The 19871-nt window shown below is 61.2% G+C and overlaps 4 protein-coding genes and 1 non-coding gene across 6 annotated transcripts; 2 read left to right on the forward strand and 3 right to left on the reverse strand.

The window, feature by feature from the left end:
- Positions 1-5: 5 nt before the first annotated feature.
- Positions 6-2539, forward strand: MAK16 (MAK16 homolog; the record flags this gene model as incomplete). Its single annotated transcript, XM_039385874.1, has 8 exons — positions 6-105; positions 403-467; positions 833-984; positions 1121-1175; positions 1252-1326; positions 1434-1547; positions 1723-1779; positions 2042-2539. Coding segments are annotated over 8 exons (807 nt in total), but the record flags the coding sequence as incomplete, so codon positions are not given.
- Positions 2540-2598: 59 nt separating this feature from the next.
- On the reverse strand, positions 2599-6233 carry TTI2 (TELO2 interacting protein 2). The gene is made up of 8 exons (XM_039385873.1): positions 5668-6233; positions 5396-5595; positions 4919-5105; positions 4236-4328; positions 3923-4116; positions 3599-3742; positions 2974-3136; positions 2599-2740 (listed from the first exon to the last, which is right to left on the reverse strand). The coding sequence occupies exons 1-8, from the start codon at positions 6085-6087 to the stop codon at positions 2660-2662; spliced, it is 1482 nt and encodes a 493-aa protein (XP_039241807.1). The 5' UTR covers positions 6088-6233; the 3' UTR covers positions 2599-2659.
- A 306-nt stretch (positions 6234-6539) lies between these two features.
- On the forward strand, positions 6540-6633 carry LOC113986078. The gene has a single exon (XR_003540050.1). It is a non-coding gene; the product is annotated as a small nucleolar RNA U13 (small nucleolar RNA).
- Positions 6634-7111: 478 nt separating this feature from the next.
- On the reverse strand, positions 7112-13570 carry RNF122 (ring finger protein 122). Of its 2 annotated transcripts, none has more exons than XM_027717467.2 (6): positions 13497-13570; positions 9302-9458; positions 8505-8550; positions 8237-8278; positions 7686-7768; positions 7112-7615 (listed from the first exon to the last, which is right to left on the reverse strand). In XM_027717467.2, the coding sequence occupies exons 1-6, from the start codon at positions 13519-13521 to the stop codon at positions 7501-7503; spliced, it is 468 nt and encodes a 155-aa protein (XP_027573268.1). In that variant the 5' UTR covers positions 13522-13570; the 3' UTR covers positions 7112-7500. The 2 variants fall into 2 exon arrangements, with proteins under 2 accessions (XP_027573268.1, XP_027573269.1); XM_027717468.2 differs by having other exon boundaries at positions 7686-7765; positions 13497-13556.
- A 1299-nt stretch (positions 13571-14869) lies between these two features.
- Positions 14870-19578, reverse strand: DUSP26 (dual specificity phosphatase 26). Its single transcript, XM_027717476.2, is given in 6 exon segments — positions 14870-15555; positions 16117-16325; positions 16970-17242; positions 19456-19496; positions 19499-19543; positions 19546-19578. Coding segments are annotated over 6 exon segments (786 nt in total). The 5' UTR covers positions 19564-19578; the 3' UTR covers positions 14870-15355.
- Between the last annotated feature and the right edge of the window lie 293 nt (positions 19579-19871).

Here is a 19871-nt window from a genome sequence, read left to right on the forward strand (position 1 = left end):
AAACCCAGAACTTCTGTCGCAACGAGTACAACCTGACGGGGCTGTGCAACCGCTCGTCCTGCCCGCTGGCCAACAGCCAGTACGCCACCATCCGCGAGGAGAAAGGTGGGATCCCCTCTCCTGGGACGCCAGGAGGGATTTCCTCGTGGAAAGGGTGGCCAGGCATTGGAAGGGGCTGCCCAGGGAGGTGTTGGAGTCCCCATCCCTGGCGGTGTCCAAGGAATGACTGGACGTGGCACTCTGGGCTGGTGACGACGTGGGGATGGGGCACAGAGTGGACTCGTCTTTCCCACCTGGATGTTCCTGTGCTCTGGCAGCTGCAGGGAGCCCATGGGCAGGGAGGGGGTGAGGGGCACCCTGGCTCTGGGATGTGCTCAGTGGGATCGTGTTCCCTGTTCCCAGGTCGGTGTTACCTGTACATGAAGACGATCGAGCGGGCGGCGTTTCCCCGGCGCCTCTGGGAGCGGGTGAGCTCAGGGGAGCAGAGGGGTCACAGAGAGGGCTCTGAGGGCCTTTACTGAGGGGCAGGGAGGGTGTCCCCACGACAAGAGGACGTGGCCTCAAGCTGTGCCAGGGGAGGTTCAGGTTGGACATCAGGAGGAATTTCTTCCTGGAAAGGGTTGTTAAACACTGGGAAGGTCTGCCCAGGGAGGTGGTGGAGTCCCCATCCCTGGAGGTGTCCAAGGAACAACTCAGTGCCAAGGTGGGGATCGGGCACAGGTTGGACTCGATGGTCTGGGAGGCCTTTTCCAACCTCAGCGATTCTGGGAGCGATGTGACTGCTCCCAGATGTCCCTGCTGTGTAACTCAACTCTCCCCCTGTCCCTCCCAGGTCCTGCTAAACAAGAACTACGAGAAGGCTCTGGAGCAGATCGACGAGAACCTCATCTACTGGCCGCGGTTCATCCGGCACAAGTGCAAGCAGAGGTTCACCAAGATCACGCAGTACCTGATCCGCATCCGCAAGCTGACCCTCAAGAGACAGTGAGGGACACCCCCAGCGGGCACTGGTGCCCCCCAGGACACTTACACCAGTTGCAGCCACGTTTCTAATGAGGAAAGTGCTGGCTGTTGCTCCCCAGAGGGTGACAGATTCCCAACTGCCTGTTGTTCCCTGCAGGAGGAAGCTCGTCCCGCTGCGCAGGAAGATTGAGAGGCGGGAGAAGAGGCGAGAGGTAACAACGCTCCTTCTGTCCCCTCTGGTCACTGCTCCTGGGCCTCAGCCTGACAGCTCCTCTCTCTCTCCTTTAGGAAAAAGCCCTGATTGCTGCTCAGCTGGATAATGCCATCGAGAAGGAACTGCTGGAGAGACTGAAGCAGGACACAGTAAGGATCCCCCTGGGAGCACACTTTAGTTTGATGCTGCCCGTGTGCAGGCTTTCCAAGTGTGCCTTCCTCCTGTGACCTACAGAAAATCCACTTTTTTTTTCCAGTATGGAGATATTTACAACTTCCCCATCCACGCCTTTGACAAAGCCCTACAACAGCAAGGGGCAGAGAGCGAGAGCGAGTCGGAGGCAGAGCAGGAAGAGGAGGAGGAGGATGAGGTAAAGCTTTCAGCCACAGCCCCATCACTCCTGCCCTGCCCTGGTGCTGAGCTGTGGCACTGCAGGGTGAGAAGAAGGCATCAGGAGAGCTCAGGAAGCTTGGCCTTGGTGGCTCTTCTGCCAGGAGTTGTGACCCTGTTGTGCTCAGTCCCAGCTCTGACTCTGTTTCTTGCAGGATGTGGGTACAAGGGAGTTTGTGGAAGCAGAGGAGAGCGAGCTCAGTGACTTTGAGGTAGGTGAAGCACCAGGTGTAAACTGTCTGGTCACCTCCACCCTTTGGTGTCTCTGGTGATGGGTAAGAGCCAGCAAGATGAGATTTGTGGAAGGTACAGTCAGACTGCAGTGTATCCACACCAGCCCAGCTCCTCTGGTCAGACAGCTGGGAGCCAGGGATTATAGAAGGGACTTGGATACACGAGGTAATTTTGGAGAAAGGGGAGGTTTAGTTGCACAGCTTGCTCTGACATCACTCTTGTCACTCAATTCTTTCTCAGGACATGGATAAGTTGGAGACAAGTAGTGAAGAGGAGCAGGAAGAGGAGGAAGAAGTAGAGAAGAAAGCCTCTCACTCCAAATCTAAAGGGAAAACGCCCCTGAAAGGACCAGCCAGGAGAAAACGTCCCTACATTGAAATAGAGTATGAAGAAGAAACAGAGCCAACCACCAAAACAAAAGCAGCCTGAGGCCTCCCTGATCCCATTTTGTACTGACTGACAGGACTCCAGATCTGTCACCAGCTTTCACCACTGTGCAAGACCTTCAATAACTCCTTGTTTTATACTCTAGATGAAAAATTTTCTCTAAGAAAAGCAGGGTTTCTGTCCCAACCCCAGGCAATGGCAGCAAGTTTGTACAACTGGATGAAGCACAGCTGTAAGGAAGAAGATCCCCCACCTTCTCTACAGCCACAAAAAGCTCAGCTTGGACTGTGCTCCATGAAAGGACCTGGCCTGGGGGGCACTGCTGCTTTGGGCCGTGGCTGGAGAAGCACACACGTGTATTTTGGGGGACATGGCAGGTATGGGGCCAACAGGTGGGACAAGACAGGCAGTAACTTTAAATAAATAAACCAGTTTTACTGTACAAAATTGGGGTGGGTGCTGTCAGCCTCCTCACGTGCTCTCCTGCACCTTCCTGATGCATTCCCGCACACGGTTCTCCTCACAGCTGCTGTACACCCCTTCCAGCAGCACCTGCAACAAGAACAGCGTCATTCCTGGTGCCCTGGCACCGGAAAAAGATTCCCAGTGGGCTTTATGGTGTTACCAACCCTCCCCCAGCTCTGCTGGGAGAGAGCTGCACAGAGCACGGCTCGATACCTGTCGATAGGTGTGGAGTCACTTACCAGTTATTGATGCTTGAGGAAGGAACTGGGCACCTGCACACCCCACACTGCCCCTCCTCAGGTGCTGAGCCCCTGACTCACCTTCACCTGCCCTCTGGAGCAGTGATCCAGCAGGATGAGGCACTGGGTGGCCCTTTGGAGCAGGGCGGCTCTGATGGGCTCCGGCGTCGGGCCCGGGTCCGTGTGAACATCCCAGATCAGCCTCAGCAGGGCTTTGAGGAGCACGGGGAGCCTGCAGGGCATCCTGCCAGGGAGAACAGCACCACACCTCAGCCCAAAGCCTGCCCAAGCCAGGGGGAAGCACAGCTTAGCTGAGCAGTTCCTGGGAGCTGCCTAAGGCCAGTGTGCCAGGAGGGGACAGACCTGGACACACAGGTAACCTTGGGATGGAGTGTCAGGAATGCTGTCACTGCACAGCCTGATTCACAGCACAGGGCTCACTCCACAGAGATTTAACTTATAGCCAAGCTGATGCTTCCAGAACAGGCACAAGTTGGATGGAAACGAGGACCTGGCTTAATTTTTGGGCCAGATTTTTCGGCCAAGCAGCAATGCCAGTGACTCCTCCCTGGGACAAATCCTTAGGATTCCAGGGCCTGTTCCTCAAGCAGCAGTAACTTTGGCCCTTAAAGTGGAAACACTCAGGCCAGGGTTTGTGTTCAGGCCAGGTTTTCTGGGCACAGTGCCTGTCACCCCCAAGAGGTACCTGGGCCAGGCGTGCTCTATGGTGCACTGCAGTGTCTCCAGTATTCCCAGTCTGGCTTCTTCCTCAGGGCCATCAGAGACTTCCAGGTAGCCCAGGATGACTCGCTCCAGCCTCTTCAGGTGCCGCACCACCAGGATGCCGAGTCTGCAGGCACAGACACGGTCTGAGGGGGGAGGAGACCCTTGGACAGCGAGGCCAAGGCCTGTCCTGGTTGGGTCACTGCTCTCCCCTCCTCACAAAGGCAGGCAGGGTCCCTGTGCAGACCTGGTTCCTCTGCCCTCCCCAGCAAGGGCAGGGTGCCCAGGTACAGCTCTGAGCTCTCACCTCCTGACGAAGGCGGGCAGGATCCCCCCATAGACCCTCCTCAGCGCCAGCCGGTGCTCCCCCTCCATGTGTGTCAGGACCAGCTGCAGCACCTCGTCGCACTGGGAGCGGGGTCTCACCTGGCCCTGGTGCCCCTGGTGCCGCTGGGATCGCTCCAGGATGGGCAGCAGGTCCAGCAGGCACAGCAGCACTGCCTGGTTTGGGGAGAGACAGCGGAGCTGGGCAATCCTGGTCACATCCTCTCCAAAACACCAACCCTCTGACCACCCCCAGCTGCTGCTGCTGCTCATCTGACAGGCCCAGCTACTCCTACCTGGATGAGAGGAGCCTCCCGGGAGTAGAGGTGGTTGTAGAGGGCGTGGAACACCACCTGGGCCCTGTTGAACTGGCACAGATCCGCACCCGGCTGCAACAACAGAGAGCAGGGGGTTAGTCCTGGGCACCACACCCAGCTACAGCCTAAGGAAAGAGCACAGCCCTCCCAAGCCCTGGGGCATCCTGGGCACGAGGAACTCTGCTCACAGGTGCTGTAAACGCAGGTTAAATGCTGCCACCCTCAGAAGCAGCCACTTCCTTCTCCTTATTTCACCTCCCCAGCTGCTGCTGTGCAGTTCCACTGGCAACACTTGCTGCTGTCGGGTTTGGGTGGGAACTGGCTGAGATGTGGCAAAGCAGTTCTCTGCTTTGTGTTACAGCTGTAACAACTGCACAGGTTTAACCACACGGGGACAGCGTGGAAGAGAGGGCAGAACTGCTGGTTAACAGCAGAACCAGGAAGAGAAGTTAGGAATCCTAACAGGAGTCCAACCCACCCGAGGGAACGGCTGGAGCTGTGTCAGGGCAGGGTTAGGTTGGAGATCAGGAAAAGACTCTTCCCCCAGAGGGTGGTGGGGCACTGAACAGGCTCCCGAGAGTTTGGTCACAGCCTCAAGGCTGCCAGAGCTCAAGGAGTGTTTGGACAACGCTCTGAGGGATTCGAGGTCTCCCCTCCCTCACCACGTTGAGGACGATGTGGTGCAGGCACTGCACTCCCAGCACTTTGTTCTCCTCCTGGAAGTCGTCAGAGATGAGCAGTGAGGGCGGCAGGACCCGCTCCAGGTGAGGGCCCAGCCAGGGCCGGGTGACGTGGGGCAGTGTCCAGCAGAACACGTGTTTGGTGGCAGGGTTGCGCTTCCAGGTGTCCCTGGAGACACAAACACCAGCTCAGGGAACACTGGGAATAATGAGCACTGCTTTCCTGGGCACTGGAACCAGCTGACAGCAAACCCAGACTGATCCCCCCCAACATCTTCCATTACCAGGCATTTGCAAAGCTCCTGGCCTCTAATCATGTGTTTTATTTATTACTTAATAGATATTCTTCATTTACCCCCTTTATATCTCATGTTTGTAACGCCTGAGCTCAGTGCCCCAAAGGCTTCCAGCACTCCCCACACAGAGTCACCCAGCCCGTTCCCTCCCCTCCCTACTCACTTGGTTAACTCCTGTTTCAGGAGCCCCATCACGGCTCCAAACCTTCCTTCCTCATCCCCATCTTTTCCCCGCAGGAATTCAGCCACGGACGCGCAGCCTGCGGCCCGGACCAGCATCTCCAGCAGCTCCCGGGCCACCGCCCGGCTCCTCTCGGTGGTCCAGGGCCGCTCCTCGAGGTGTGTGACAGCGAAGACGTAGATGTGTGCCAGCACACGGCTCCTCTCGGTGGTCCAGGGCCGCTCCTCGAGGTGTGTGACAGCGAAGACGTAGATGTGTGCCAGCACACGGCGCAGCGCGGGACCCACCGCGGGCGCCCCGGGGCATTCCTGGCTCCTCCCGGCATCCTCCAGCTTCTTCAGCAGGAGCGCAAACACGGCGCCCACCTGCTGTGCCCTCTCTGCCGCAGCAGCGTGCTCCCTGTCCCGGCCGGGGGGCTCCGCTCCGTCCTGCTCCCGCCCCGGAGGGGCCGCGGACTCGCCCAGCGCGGCCGCCAGCTCGCCCAGCGCCGCGGGGCTGCCGGGCCCGAGGAGGAGCCACCGCGGGTCCGCCGCCTCCAGCAGCTCCCTGAGGGCTCCGGGGCCATCGGACAGCGACAGCCGGGCCTGCAGCAGCACCTGCTCGGCCGAGGGGACCGAGGGGACCGGCGGCGGCTGCCCGGGACCCCCCTCCGGCCTCAGGCCACTGGCATCCATGGCGCGACCCGGCAGCGCCTCCCGCGCCCTAAAACCGCGCTAAATACACATCCCTGCCGGCAGCAGCGCCTTCCGGGGCGCGGAGACCCCCGAGAGACCCTCAGAGACCCCGAAAACCCCTTCGAGACCCCTTCGAGACCTCCGGTCCCCTCCGCGCCTCCCGCACCAGCGGCTCCAACTGTCGCAAAACACCCCGCTTGCCGTAAAGCCGGCGCGCCGGGGGGGGCGTGGCGGCGCGAGAATAAAATTACCATGAATAATTAGCGGCGAAAATGCGGGGAAGGAGGGGCGGTGCGGGGCAAAAAGAGCGAAACAGGGGGATGTGATGAGACGAATCCATGGCGTGGAGTGCGCCGTGTCAGTGAGAAGGGAGAACTACACACCCCAAGGTTGCCCTGACTTAGATAGAAGTGGTGCGGCGGTAGGCCTGGGCGCGGGAAGGGTGTCCATTGATCCTTCCGGTTCATGACCATGATGAATGGGATGGACACGCGCCTGCGTGACGTGTGCGCCCTCCGTTACGACATCGCACAGTCCCTTCTGACCGCCGGGGGGTCCTGACGTCACACATGACGTCATATTTACAGTTGTCATGTTAAAAATAGTTATACCAGGAAGCAAGAGAAAATAGTGTGGGGGGCTATTGGAGGTGTCAAAAATCAGCGAAAATGGACAAATTTCAGGGGGTGCCCCCACAGGGGGTGCCTCGTGATGTCACTGCTGACGTCGTTGTCACTTAGAGGTGTCAAAAACCAGTGGAAATGGGCAAACTGGGGGGTGCAGGGGAGGGGGGCCCAGCTTTTGGGTTGTGCTTATGCCTTCTGTGGCACCAGGGGGGCGGTCTCAGCATCCCCCCTTGGGCTTTTTTGGGGTCCCCCAAAATGCTCCTGTGGCTCCTGGGGGTCCTGGGCCCAGCCCTTACGCTCTCTTGGGCCCCCCTGAAGTGCCCCCAAGGCACCTGGGGGGGGTCTCAGCATCCCCCCTGACTCCCCCCGAACGGCCCCATAGCCCCCCCAGCTCAGACTGGCTGAGAAATCATCATTTAATAATTTTTTACACAAAACTGTACATTCCCTCCACGCCCCCCGAGGGTGTGAGGGGGGAACAGGTACAAAAATACTCTGTGCAGCAAAGTTGGGGGGGGGGGAGGACACGACACCCCCCTCCCCGACCCTGTGGGGGGCTCAGCTCCCCACAGGGAATCCCGGGAGGCCCCGGCTCCGTGTGGAGCACGAGGGGGACAACTCAAAACCCCAACCAAAGCCATGACCCCCCAGTTAAAAACCCCAGCTGGGAGATTCGGGACGAGCCGTGCGGCCCCGGGGTGGGGGGCAATGCTGCGTGCGTGGAGCTGCGATCCCACAATCCCACGATGGATCCCACGGGATGAGGCCGGTCTGGAGCAGGGCTGGCTCACACCAGCTCGTCCAGGAGGGTCCCGATGCCGGCGCGGGGCTGTGCTGGACCAGCCATGGGCTTGTTGCACATGGGGCACACGCAGCGCACCTCCAGCCACTTCACCAGGCACCTGCGGGCGGGGACACGCTGGAATTCCAGCCCTGCCGGGGAATTCCCCCCTTTCCCGAACCCCCACTCACTTCCTGTGGAAGGCGTGCTGGCACGGCAGCACCCCCAGCTCCTCCTTCGCCCTGAAATCCTCCAGGCACACGGCGCAGGTCTGCTGTGGGAGGTGACACCGACGGGGAGGGCGGGTGTGAACGGCTGGGGAAATCCCGGGCGTTTCCAGCTGGGAGCTCAGCTCAGTTCCCAAACCGCCTCCAGGGAGGGGGATTCCCTCCCAGTCCCCAGCCTTGTGGTGCCAGCACATCCACACATCACATCCCAGACATCCCATCCCATCCCAGTCCCAGCACATCCACACATCACATCCCAGACATCCCATCCCATCCCAGTCCCAGCACATCCACACATCACATCCCAAACATCCCATCCCAGTCCCAGCACATCCACACATCACATCCCAAACATCCCATCCCAATCCCACCACATCCACACATCACATCCCTGTCCCACCCTCCCCATCTGCTCCTGAGCCCCCCTCAGCCCCCCCTGGAGCAGATGGGAAGCATCCTCAGCGTTATCCCTGTGAACCCCAAATCCATCCCGAGCCAGAGGCGGCCCCGCTCACCCCGTGCACGTTCAGCCTCCGGGCATCGCCCTTCAAAACCACCTGAGGGAGAAAAGGAGGGAGAGGGTCGAACACCGGGAAGGAGGATCCTGCCCCGGCAGGGGCTGAACGGGGCCGGGCAGGGGCAGGGTGAGCCCGGGGGTGTTTCTGAGCAGGCTGTCCCATCCCACCCCTTTGGAAGGTGCCCTCCTGGGACGAGCAGCCTCGGGCCCTGCCACGTCCCCTCCTGCCCACCCCAAACCCAGCCAGGGGCAGCCCCGGGCGTTACCTCCTTGTACCCGAAGCGCTCGCTCTGCGCCTGGTGCCGCAGTTTGCTGCAGAGGGGGAGAGAAAGGCACCGTGAGCGTCACGGCCACGAGCGAACAGCGCGGCCAGGAACATTCCAGGGGCACAGGGAATCAGGGGAGCACGCCCTTCCCGCCCGGGATTTGGGGATCAGCAGCTCTGGGGCTGCCTTTGGGCAGCGGGCAGGGCCAGCCCGAGCTGCTCCCGCGGGGCAGGAACGGGATGCCAAGGGCTGGCAGCCCCGATTGTTTGCCTTAGGAAGTCGTTCACGGCGCAGGAAGTGCTGGATTTCCAGCCGGCAGCTCCCGGCCCTGCCGTGACCTTGGGTCGGGAAAACCGGCTGGTACAGAAACCCAGTGGGAACGGGGAGGAAGGGGCAGCTTGCAGCGGGGCTTCTACTCCCAGCGAGGCACCAAAACGCGCTTACACAGCCCCAAAAACTTCTGGAGGACACAGGGGACACGGGGAAGAGCTGGGACATCCCGCAGGACAGGACTGAGCCAGCCGGGAACAGCAGCAGCTGCCCCGGCTTTGGGGTTAAAAATAGCCCTCCCCGACCAGGGAGCGATGTAAAGGCACATCCTCCCTCTCCCTGCCCGACACAATGTGTCCCTCCTGCGGTCCCCTGGAAAACAAGAGCCCCTTCCTGCGCTTCCTGCCCTGCTCCGGGAGCTGCAGGGACCACGATCCCAGCGGGGGCTTGTCCCCGTGTTCCGGGACAGGACAAGGGAAGGGCCCCAGGGCTGCCCACCCACCCCCTGGCACAGCCCCCCTGCTCACCTGATGAAGTAGCAGCAGAAGATGAGGCTGAGCACGAAGATGAAGATGCCGGTGCCGAAAATGACCATGTAGATGTTCAGGGGCAGGTCCTGGAAGGTGAGGGGCGGCATCGTGCAGGGTTTACTGGGGTAAACCAGCCCCAGGCTGCAGGAGCACCCTTGGGGGAGAGCAGAAAAGTCAGTGTTGAGGGTGGAAAAAGGGGGAAAGGAGGTGAAGATGATGTGCTGTGAGAGCAGGGAGAGCCTGGGCTGGCTCTGTCCCCTCTGGAGTTTGCAAAGTGGGCAGAAACCAACGCCAGGACATCGTCCCGCGAGCTGTGATCCTGTGAAATCTGTGAGATCTCCCCTGGAAGAGCGGCAGCCCCTCAGAGCAGCTCAGTGAGGCACCAGCAGCTGCATTTCCACAGCCACCAAACCCTCCTCCAGCAGCACAAATGTACCCCAGGCACAACGCAGGCGGCTGGGAGACCAGGAGGCCCCGTGCTTTCATCTCCAGAGGAACACATGGAGGCTGGAAAGGGATTTAGGGAAGGACAGAGCGAAAAAAAACACCCCAGCTTGAAAAACAAGAACAGTTGGTGTCTGTCACTGCGCTGTGGGAGCAGCAGAAGCAAGAGCTGGTTTGTCCTCGGTGCTGGGGACGCTGATCCAACCCCCTTTCCCAGCAAAACCACGGGTGCCAGTCCCACCCTGATGCCCAGGACACCACGGGGGACATGTGGGTGTCACACAGGGCTGGTGACAGTGGGACAGTCCCGCTGAACCAAGGGGAACAGGCACAGAGGCCCCAAGCCCTGAATACGTCTCAGACTGTGCTCTCCCAAGAGCTGGAGCTCTGATTTCTCCTCAGCTCTCACCCAGACAGGACTTTAGAAAGAGAGGAGCCCCCTCTGTGCCCCACAGAGCAGCTCCCCCAGCCCCTTCCTCCCTCTCAGCACCCTCCTCCTCCTCAAAAACCTCCTCCACCATGCCACTGGAGCAGCACCAGAGGAGAGCCTGCACTGTAGGAAAGGGGGTTTTCCTGCCCCAGAGGGCAGAGCCACTTGTAATCACCACAAACAATCCATCATCCACCTCATGCCCAGGGCTGGAAAGGGAGGATTTGCTTGCTGGGTCCCCCTCTCTCCTGGCCTCCTGCTCCCGAGACCACCAGGTGCAGGAAAAGACAATAGGAAAGGTTTCATTATTTTTTGCCGTTTCCTTGCTGGAAATGATTTGAGAAATGCTCCCAAAAAAAAAATAAAAATCCCCCCCAAACCAAACCAAAGCATATACAGCTCTGGGAAAAAACCAAACCCACTGAGCAAGGACATGAGGTAATGCTGGTGCACCTGGAGGAGGGACGGGGGGGATGGAGGAAGCCAGGCTGGGCAGAGGGAGGTGGGTCGTGGTAACAATAACGGGCCACAGTGAAACAATAACCCTTCCCATGGGCCTTCCAGGCCATTCCCAGGAGCTGCTGAGGAGCACCAGCCTCTGTGCCACAGGAGTGGGGACAGAAAGGGTCCCAAAAGAAGAGCCTGGAGAGGGGAGAGGGGCTGACAACCAGCAGGGCATGGCCTGGACCTGCTGGTGGCCACCTGTGATGAGCTGGAAAAGCCCTTGTTTGGGAGAGCAGGAGGAGAACTGGGATGGGAAAGACCTTGTCTGGGATGGCAGGAGGAGAATTGGGATGGGAAAGACCTCATCTGGGAGAGCAGGAGGAGAATTGGGATGGGAAAGCTCCTGTCAGGGATAGCGGGAGGAGAATCAGCTCCCCAGAGAGTGGGGAAAGCTGGGATGTGCATCCTGCAGGTTTTCCAGGAGAAGTATCAGGTGGGATGGGAAGGAGAACCCCAAGAGACACAAACCCTCCCCAGCACACCCCTCTGTGCTCGTCTGAGGGGCTCCAAACCCAGCGGATGACCCCAACCAGCCCACTCAGCCCCCCTGCTCTGCACGGGGCCGTCCCTCCCTCCCACCCCATGGGGCAGAAATCCTATTCCCTGACCCCAGAGCTGCTCCCTGAGCTCTGCTCCACGTGAAGACACCCGAAATCCCCACAGGGGGACACATCCACAGGGAAAAGCCCCCTGGGTGCTGGGAGAGGGGCAGCCAAACAGTCAGCAGGGGAAGCCTGAGGTGGAACACGAGCTGCTGGAGCAGCCCCGGGGCGAGGGAAGCAGAGAGGAGCTGACAAGTCCCTGCCAGCCACAACACAGCTAATTGTGGACTCACCAGCTCAGCAGGGTCATTCCCGTTCAACGGGGCATCCAGGAATTCATGAGCTCCGGGCTGTGAGGCCAAAAAGTGGCCCCAGGGAAGTGCCTTCATGGGATGGTCCTGCCAGGACGAGCCCTGGAGCTGCTGAGCTCAGCATCCCCAAAAAGCAAGGCCCTCCCATCCTTTCCCCCCCATCCCTCCCCTCCCCTCCAGCAGAGCCTGGGGGGTGCCTGGGTGGTTTTGATTATCACAAACCCCCTCACCCGACAAAGGTACCCGTGTTTTTAGCTCAACAGAAATGGATCAAATCCGGGCTCAGATGACGTGAAATTAAGAGCTGATGAGCACCAAACCCATGTCACCAGCTCAAATCTCCCAGAACCAGAACCCCCAAAGGCTGGAGCAGTTATTTAGTTGGAAAAAAAAAAAAATGAGAAAAGAGGGATCAGCTGACATGTCCCCACAGACACCTGGGGACTTTCTGGACTCTCCTCCCGCACAAAGGATGCTCAGGAAGGTGCTTTGTTCTGCCAGCAAAGTATTTCTCACCCAAACTGCCAAAGCTTTGGCCCCTCAGACGCCACATTTTGGAGCATTTCAAGTCAGGACAGACACAAGTTTCCACCCGGGCTGCGCAGGCTCAGGGTTTTTGCTGAGCAGGGGCTTCTCCCTCACCCCAATTCTTGTTCAATAAAACAAATGGAAAACTCAGCAGGTCATTAAATAAAACCATTCTTTCTCCTCCCACACAAAGGCTGTGGGGCTTTGCATCAGAAAATTGAATGCAGCTTCCATATAATTTTTGCTGGATGGGGTTTCCTGCAAAAGCTGCCCCTAAGCCAAGCAGTTCTCCGGGGGGGACACCAGCTCCCCCCCAAACGATGGCCCCTGGACTGTGCAGTCCTGAACCACAGGTGAGCAACAGGAGGAGAAGCTGTGGTGCAAAGGAGGAGCTGAGGTGCAGAGGCAGCAGTTCGGCCCTCAGGCCGTGGGGATGATTTCAATAAACCTATTTAGGCTGAAAATGTGATTTCTTAGTGGATCTCAGACTTCTTCTTCCCACCGACAGCCCCAGCTCTGTAAAGGTCCTGGACAGCACTGGGCCCTGCTGATTTACTGAATATCTGCCAAAGTGCCCGAGCTGGGTGCCCTCAACCCACGCCCCAGCCCCTGAACAAGGGTGGGCTCTGTCCCTGGTGCTCCCCAGAGGCTCTGAAAGCAAAGCCCCTCTTATTCAAGGTGTTCCTTTCGACACAGAGCCGCGCTGGGAGCATTTCCTGGCACCCACACACTCCCACATGTGCCGGGGAACTCCCCGTGGGACCCCTCGTCCCCCACGAGCCCACCAGGGATGTGTTACAGGGCAGGAAGCCACCGGCTGCATCCTATTTTTAAGCTTCAAAGGCTGTAACCCTTTTCGTCAATTAAAACAGCCCGGTCCTTTTGTTGCTCGGGCAGGGCTTTGATGGTGGAATTCCCGGCGCGGCTTCTCAGCTACTTCAGCCGTAAAAAACAAACCACTTCTCGTTCAAACCAAAACCCTCCCTCACATGTGCAGACTCAGCTCCGCGTTCCTGAGAACTTCTTACGGCCGACACGGAGCGTGAGGAGCCGGGGGGATGGGGAGGGAGGGCTAAAAATAAGTTTATTCCACTTTTGCGGACACACGAAAAAGGGGGTTGGGGAGTTTTTTGGTTGGGGCTTTTTTTTTTTTTTTTTTTTCGTCGGTGCAACCAGCGAAAAAGTGGCAAATCCATTTCGCCGCCGGCTTTATCCCTGTGAACGGAGCAGGACTCGCCGCTCCGGGAGCAGGACGGTGGCACCGGGACCCCGAGAGCCCTCGGAGCGGGGTCCGTGCGCCCATCCCCGCCGGGGATGCCCCGCTGCCCCCGACCCACAGCCCGCATCCCTCCCTTCCCGGGCAGGGCGGAGGGGAGAGGCTCCCCCTCCCCATCGCCCCCATCCCCGACCATCCCCATCGCCCCCGCTCTCACCGTGGCACCACTGGAACGGAGGCATCCGGCAGCCGCTCCGCGGGGCCGGGGAGGCTCGGCCGGGCCATGGCCGGGAGCGGCCGTGCCCGCAAAACCCCGCCCCGGCCCCGGCAGCCCCCCCGGAGCCGCCCCCGGACCGCCCCCGCCGCCCCGGCAGCGCCGGGACACGGGGATGGCACGGGCGGGGTGTCCCCGGGGCACCGGACACACACACGGGGGTCCCTGCCTTGTGCATCCCACGAGGATCCCAGCCCTGAGCATCCCACGGGTGACCCTGAGCATCCCGGGGTGTCCCAGCCCTGAGCATCCCATGGGTGTCCCTGCACATCCCACGGGTGTCCCAGCCCATCAGCCCATCCCACGGGTCCCTGCACATCCCACGGGTCCCTGCACATCCCACGGGTGTCCCTGAGCATCCTGGGGTGTCCCTGCACATCCTGAGACGTCCCTGCCCTGCGCATCCCATGGCGAGTGTCCCAGGAAACAAATCCCGCCCCATCCTCCGGCAGCAGCAGCGCTCCCACACGTGATCCAGGTGGGGATTACCTGCCTCAAATGCCACCTGGCTGGTGCCCAGCCCGTCCTCGGGCACGGACCAGCCCTTTGGGGGACCCCCCCCACAGGGCACCGGGCTCCTGGAGGCTCTCAGTCTCAGGTTTGGGATGGGATAGGCTGGATATCCATGGAAAAGGTTGTCCAGCCCTGGCACAGCTGCCCAGGGCAGTGGTGGATGCCCATCCCTGGAGGGATTTAACAGAGAGATGTGGCATGTGGGGACGTGGGTTTAGTGGTGGCCTTGGCAGTGCCTGGACTTGATCTCAGAGGTCTTTTCCAACCTAAAGGACTTTATGATCGGCATCTCCCTCCGAGCTGTGGCCCCTGCAGGTGGCTGGTGACCACGGGGCTCCTCTCCCTCCGTGTTTACAGGATCCCAGCACAGCCGGCGCTGCTCCGGGCGCCCTCCGGAAGCGCGGGAAGAATGGAGCTATAATAAGAGCGGGAGGACAATGAGTGCTGGGAGCGTGTGGGGCACCCTGGGGCCGCCCCTGCCACACAGACACCCGCCCCTGGCCTTGGTCACCCTCCTGGGCTCGGCCCAGCACTGGGGGAAGGGGTTTGTTGCAGGCCTGGCTGGAGCTGGGTGCTGGATGGAGCCCCTGTGAGTGCCAGCCCAGCTCTGCTCCCCACCAGGAGCCCCCCTCTGTCCCCGCTGCTGCAGAGGAAGGAATGGGGATGCCCAGCACTGTGGGGGCTCAGGTTTGACCCCTGCACTGAGGATCTGGGGGAAATCAGATCCAGCCCAGCCCCGAGTGCTCGGGGTGATGCTCTGCCACCCACAGCTGGAGCTGTCCCAAAGCAAAGGGGGGGCCGGATTTTTCCTTAGCACTGGCTTTATTTTCACGGGTTGACACGAGGCATGGAGAACACCCAAACACTGGGACGGGAGGCTGAGCCCACACACCAGGCCTGGTTCACGAGGCTACACACACCGAGAGCACACGGGGGGACACGACAGGGGACACACAGAGCTTCGATGCCAGGAGGGAGAACGAGGCCTCGGAGGCCTCCTGGAGCCCACGGGGATGGAGTGACCTGTGAGGTGGGGCCGAGTCCCTCCAGAGGCATCTTGGAGCGAGCAGGCTGGGAGGGAGGCTCTGGTCAGGCCTGTCTGCTGGCAGGATTGCAGGTGGAGGGTCTGTGCCGGACCACTGGGAATGGCTGGCAGGGCTGGGCACCCCCTGGGTGACCCACGAGCTGCCGAGCGACTGCGCCGTGGGGAGAGAGAGCCTGGTCTGGGCACGAGGTGGGCACTGCTCCCACCACAGCACACACACCCCCCTCCTCCTCCTCCTCCTCCTTCAGGAGCTCCTCTTCAGCCTCAGGGCATTGTCCAGGGCCACCAGCTGGCGCAGGAAGCCGCGGTTGGGGATGATGCCACGGTGGTCCTTGACTGTCTTTATGGCTTCTACGAGGGGCATGTGGTGGCGGATCATGAGGTAGGCGAGGACCAAGGTGGCCGACCTGCTCACCCCGACAGCACAGTGCACGAGGATCCTCCCTGGGGGGCAAACACGGGGGCTGGGTCACGGCACGACACGGATCCCAACCGAGAACCTGCCCGGGGGCCCACGGAGCACCCGGAGCTGGGGGGGCTCAGGTGAGCAGCACCCGGGTGTAGGGCCCCAGCTGTGGGGTGGCAAAGGGCATCAGCCTGTTGTGATGTCCCAAACCAGACTGAACCAAACCAGACTGAACCAAACCAGGCTGAACCAAACCAGGCTGAACAGGCTCAGCCATGGCTCGGGACACGGGCTGGGGCTGTGACCCGGCGGGGCAGTGCTCTTAGAGCCCCACGATGTTCTGAGCTGGGAGGGAGCCCCAGGGATCATTGAGCCCAGCTCTTCAGTCAGTGGCCCACACAGGGGTCAAACCCACCGCCCTGGTGTCACCAGCACCACGAGCTGACCCCAGGGTCACCCACCCGCCCTGTTCCCTCCGTGCAGGAGGCACCACCCCACAAACCCCACTGTTTCCCAGGATGCTGAGCCAACGGGGTGTCAACCCAGCCTCCCTTCCCACTGCTGCTCCCCACTGCCCCACAGAACCCCTGCCCACGGACCTTCATTCAGGGCCTGGTGGATGAAGTCGGCGGCAGGGTAGAAGTAGGGGCTCATGTCGAAGGAGGGCGAGTCGTGGGCCTCGATGCCCAGGTAGCGGATCCCGGTGCCCTCGTAGTACTCGGCCCCCCCCCTCCACTTGCTGTGGGAGGCGTTGAGCACGTGGGTGATGCGCAGCTGGGCCAGCTCCCGCCGGTTGGAGGCTATATCCCTGCACGGGGCAGGGGACAGGGCACGGCTCAGACCCCTCACCAGTTCCCAAAGGCTGTCCCGTGCCAGCATTCCCGCCCGAGCGAGGTGGGCACGGAGGAGAACCACCAGGTCCTGAAGATTCTCGAGTTTTAAGTCCCTGACCCCACACACACCCCACCACAGCAGCAGGATACAGCTTCCTGGGGAGGGCCCTGAGCTCCTGGGACAGGACCCCAGGGAATGGCTGGAGCTGTGCCAGGGCAGGTCAGGTTGGATCTCAGGAAAAGGTTCTTCCCCCAGAGGCTGGTTGGGCACTGCCCAGGCTTCCCAGGGCAGTGGGCACAGCCCCAGGGCTGCCAGAGCTCCAGGAGGGTTTGGCTGATCCTCTGGGGCACAGGGGGTGACCCTTGGGGCTGGGCCTGTGCAGGGTGAGGAGTTGGACTGGATGGTCCTTGGGGGTCCCTCCCAGCTCAGCCTATTCTGTGATCCTGTGAACTCTTCACAGCCCCGCTGGGAAGGACTTCCAAGTCCTCCTTCCTTTCTCCCGGTGTTCCACACCCACCGCATCCTCCTCTCCCTCCTTTTCCCAACTTTCCCCCTCCCAAGATTTCCCCAAGGCAGCCCTGACCCCCCCCCGGTCCCCATCCCGTTCCCATTACATACTGGTCTCCCAGGTAGAGTCCTGGCCACACCTCATCAGCGTGGTTACAGGCCGTCTTGCCCGTGTACAGGAGCCTCTCCAGCTCGAAGACGCTGAGGATGGGGTGTCCCCCGCGCTCCTCCCGCGGGGCCCGGCTCGGGGACCTGCTGCTGGCCCTGTAGAACCTGGACAGGAAGGCCATGGGAGCTGCCGAGACCCACCCGGCATACCTGTGGGGGCGAGGAGGCCGCGCGGGGGCCCGGAGGTCACTTCTGCTGCCGCTGCCACCCACGGTCCTGCCAGGGAAGCAGGGGAGATGCTGTGAGGAGAAGTGGCCCCTCGGTGCCAGGGAGACACTGAGGGGCTGGAGCGTGTCCAGGGGAGGGAACGGAGCTGGGGAAGGGGCTGGAGCAGCAGGAGCAGCTGAGGGAGCTGGGGGGGCTCAGCCTGGAGAAAAGGAGGCTCAGGGGGGACCTTCTGGCTCTGCAACCCCCTGACAGGAGGGGGGAGCTGCCAGGGAACAAGGGACAGGAGGAGAGGGAACGGCCTCCAGCTGTGCCAGGGGAGGCTCAGGTTGGACATCAGGAGGAATTTCTCCCTGGAAAGGGTTGGTTAAACATTGGAACTGCCCAGGGAGGTTTGGAGTGCCCAGCCCTGGAGGTGCCCAGGGAAGGCCTGGCCGTGGCACTCAGTGCTCTGGGCTGGGGGACGAGGTGGGGATGGGGCACAGGGTGGGCTTGATGGTCTAGGAGGGCTCTTCCAACCTCAGTGATCCTGGGATTCTGTGGTGTTCTAATTGGGGACCTCTCACTCGGTCCCTTTTGTAGAAATACTGGCCCAAAGCAGCCAGTTCTCACCCTCCCCATGTCAGGTCAGCCCCCCACTGCTTCCCAGCGTGAGGCCGAGCATCCCCTGCAGCTCTTCCAAGAAGGAAAACTGCTGGGAAGAAGTTGGTGCTGCCAGGGCTGGTGAGGCAGCCAGACTGCTGAACCTCCACAGGCTGAGCTTTTGCTCCAGCCCCACGACTTTGGGCTGAGGCCACATTGGCAGGAGATGCTCTGCACAGGACCACCTTCCTCCTGGGCCCTGGGGCAGTGCCAGCCCGGGGCTGGTGCTGCCAAACCTGTGCTCAAGAGGCGAGGAAAGGCAGCCAGGTCTGGGCAAAACACCAGGGCTGGGGAGGAGAAAGCCCCAGACAGGTGGAGGATTCCATATGGCACCAGGCAGCCTGGCCAGGACCCAGGCTCCTGCAGAGCCCTCCGGGGAGGGAGAGGCAGGATTAACCCCTCCCTGCACAGCAGTGCTGCTGCTGCTGCACCCCCACAGCCAGGGCTGGGAAGAGTTAACTTCAGGGGGTGAGAGGGCTCGTTTTACACAGCAGCTCCTCTAGGACACAACAGCTCTGCTCCCAAGCCCTTGGATCGTTGGATGTTTGTCACACACCTGCAGGAACCCTCCCCTGGGAGGTCACGGTCCCTGGGCCAGATGTGGTCAGAGGGGCCTTTTTCTGCTGCTGCCCGGCTGACAGTCCCTCCCACGGGAATCAATTCCCTTTCTCCCATCACTCCCACCCTGGGGGGTGCCCAAAGAGCCTCCCCTCCCACCCCCACGCCCAGCCCAGCCCCGGCCAGTTGTCCCTGGGACTGGAGAGGGGGACACAACGACCTTGGGCTGCCCAGGCTGGGGCAGAGCCCGTGAGGGACGTGCTGCCCGAGGCACCAGCCAGCGGAGCAGAAGGAAGGAGCCTCCAGCCATTCCTTGGCAACGTGAGGAGAAAAGCATTGCAAGGACACGGGGGAGCTGGGAGGAGGCTCATGGATGTCTCCCTCCCCACTCCCCATTCCAGGGGGGCACTTCAGACCCCGGGGGGAGCTGCACAGGGCAGGTCAGCCCTGCCCAAACTGCCCATCCCTGGCCCCCAGCACAGATCTCACCCTGCTCTGAGCACGTTTGGGCTCCTCCACGCCGGGAATTCAGACTTGGCAAAGCCCACCCGGGGAAAGGCACCGGGCAGGGCCCTCAAACCTTGGGTGACCTTGGCTGCAGCACAGCCACATGTCACCAGCACTGAGAGACAAGCAGCAGGGGGGTCTGGAAAAGCGACTGAATCACGCAGGAAGGCTGGGACTGGAGGAGCTGCAGCCCCTCTTCCTGCCACAGCTGGAAAAGCAGCAATCCACACCTTTCCTGGGCCAAAGCTGCCTCCAGCATCCCACCCCCTGCACAGCCCCACGCCAGCCCCCCGAGGTGTCACAGGGACACTGCCCCACATCCCGGGGCTGGGAGCAGCTCCCCCAGCACTCAGGGCACCCAAACCCCCCCAGGCATGAGATGTACCCCCTCTGCAAAGAGGGGTCACTCCCCGCTCCCCCCGTGGCAGCTCCAGACCCCCCGTGCCAGGCTGGCAGGGAGGGGGCTCACCCTGGGCACCCAGCTCCCTGCGAGACGGACAGACAGACAGACAGACACACAGCCCCGGCGGGGAGGGGACGCCCACCCCTCACCCTACCTTGGCGAGGGCTGGGATTCCTTCTGGGAGCGGGGGCAGGCTCAGCTCCAGTCGGCCATGTCTCGCCGCTGCCGCCGCCGCTGGAGAGAGAGGCTGATGTATGAACATCTATTTTAAGGCATGACATGGCCAGAGGCAGCTTTGTTTATCTCACGCTGTGCATGGATGGAGCAGGAGCCCATGGCAGCAGCACATCCCAACCCTCCCGCCAGCCCTGCTCTGCCTCCTCCTCCTCCTCCTCCCTCTGCACAGCAACAGGGAAGAAGGGCGAGCTGAGAAAGTGCTGCCCGAGCCATGATTCCCCACCCCGGGAATCTCGAGGGGGTGAATCCTCAGCTGTTTTACACAGCTGACCTCACCCTCTAACCCTAACCCCCCTCAGCCAGAGTCCCTTTGCACGGCCAGGGCTTGGTGAT

This window comes from Pipra filicauda, unplaced genomic scaffold, assembly GCF_003945595.2.
Source record: "Pipra filicauda isolate LSUMZ 115617 unplaced genomic scaffold, ASM394559v2 scaffold446_size559374_pilon, whole genome shotgun sequence".
Classification (NCBI taxonomy): Eukaryota; Metazoa; Chordata; class Aves; order Passeriformes; family Pipridae; genus Pipra; species Pipra filicauda.

What these genes read in the sequence shown, in the direction of transcription:
- TTI2 (XM_039385873.1), bottom strand. Translation starts at nt 6,087, where the DNA reads ATGGATGCCAGTGGCCTGAGGCCGGAGGGGGGTCCCGGGCAGCCGCCG. An exon ending in ATAGAGCACGCCTGGCCCAG is followed by an intron (nt 3,137 to 3,598) that starts GTACCTCTTGGG and finishes TCTCCCTGGCAG; the next exon opens with GATGCCCTGCAGGCTCCCCG. An exon ending in GCTCCAGAGGGCAGGTGAAG is followed by an intron (nt 2,741 to 2,973) that starts GTGAGTCAGGGG and finishes TTCTTGTTGCAG; the next exon opens with GTGCTGCTGGAAGGGGTGTA.
- RNF122 (XM_027717467.2), bottom strand. Translation starts at nt 13,521, where the DNA reads ATGCCTCCGTTCCAGTGGTGCCACG. An exon ending in TTCTGCTGCTACTTCATCAG is followed by an intron (nt 8,551 to 9,301) that starts GTGAGCAGGGGG and finishes CCCCCTCTGCAG; the next exon opens with CAAACTGCGGCACCAGGCGC. An exon ending in AGCGCTTCGGGTACAAGGAG is followed by an intron (nt 8,279 to 8,504) that starts GTAACGCCCGGG and finishes TTTCTCCCTCAG; the next exon opens with GTGGTTTTGAAGGGCGATGC.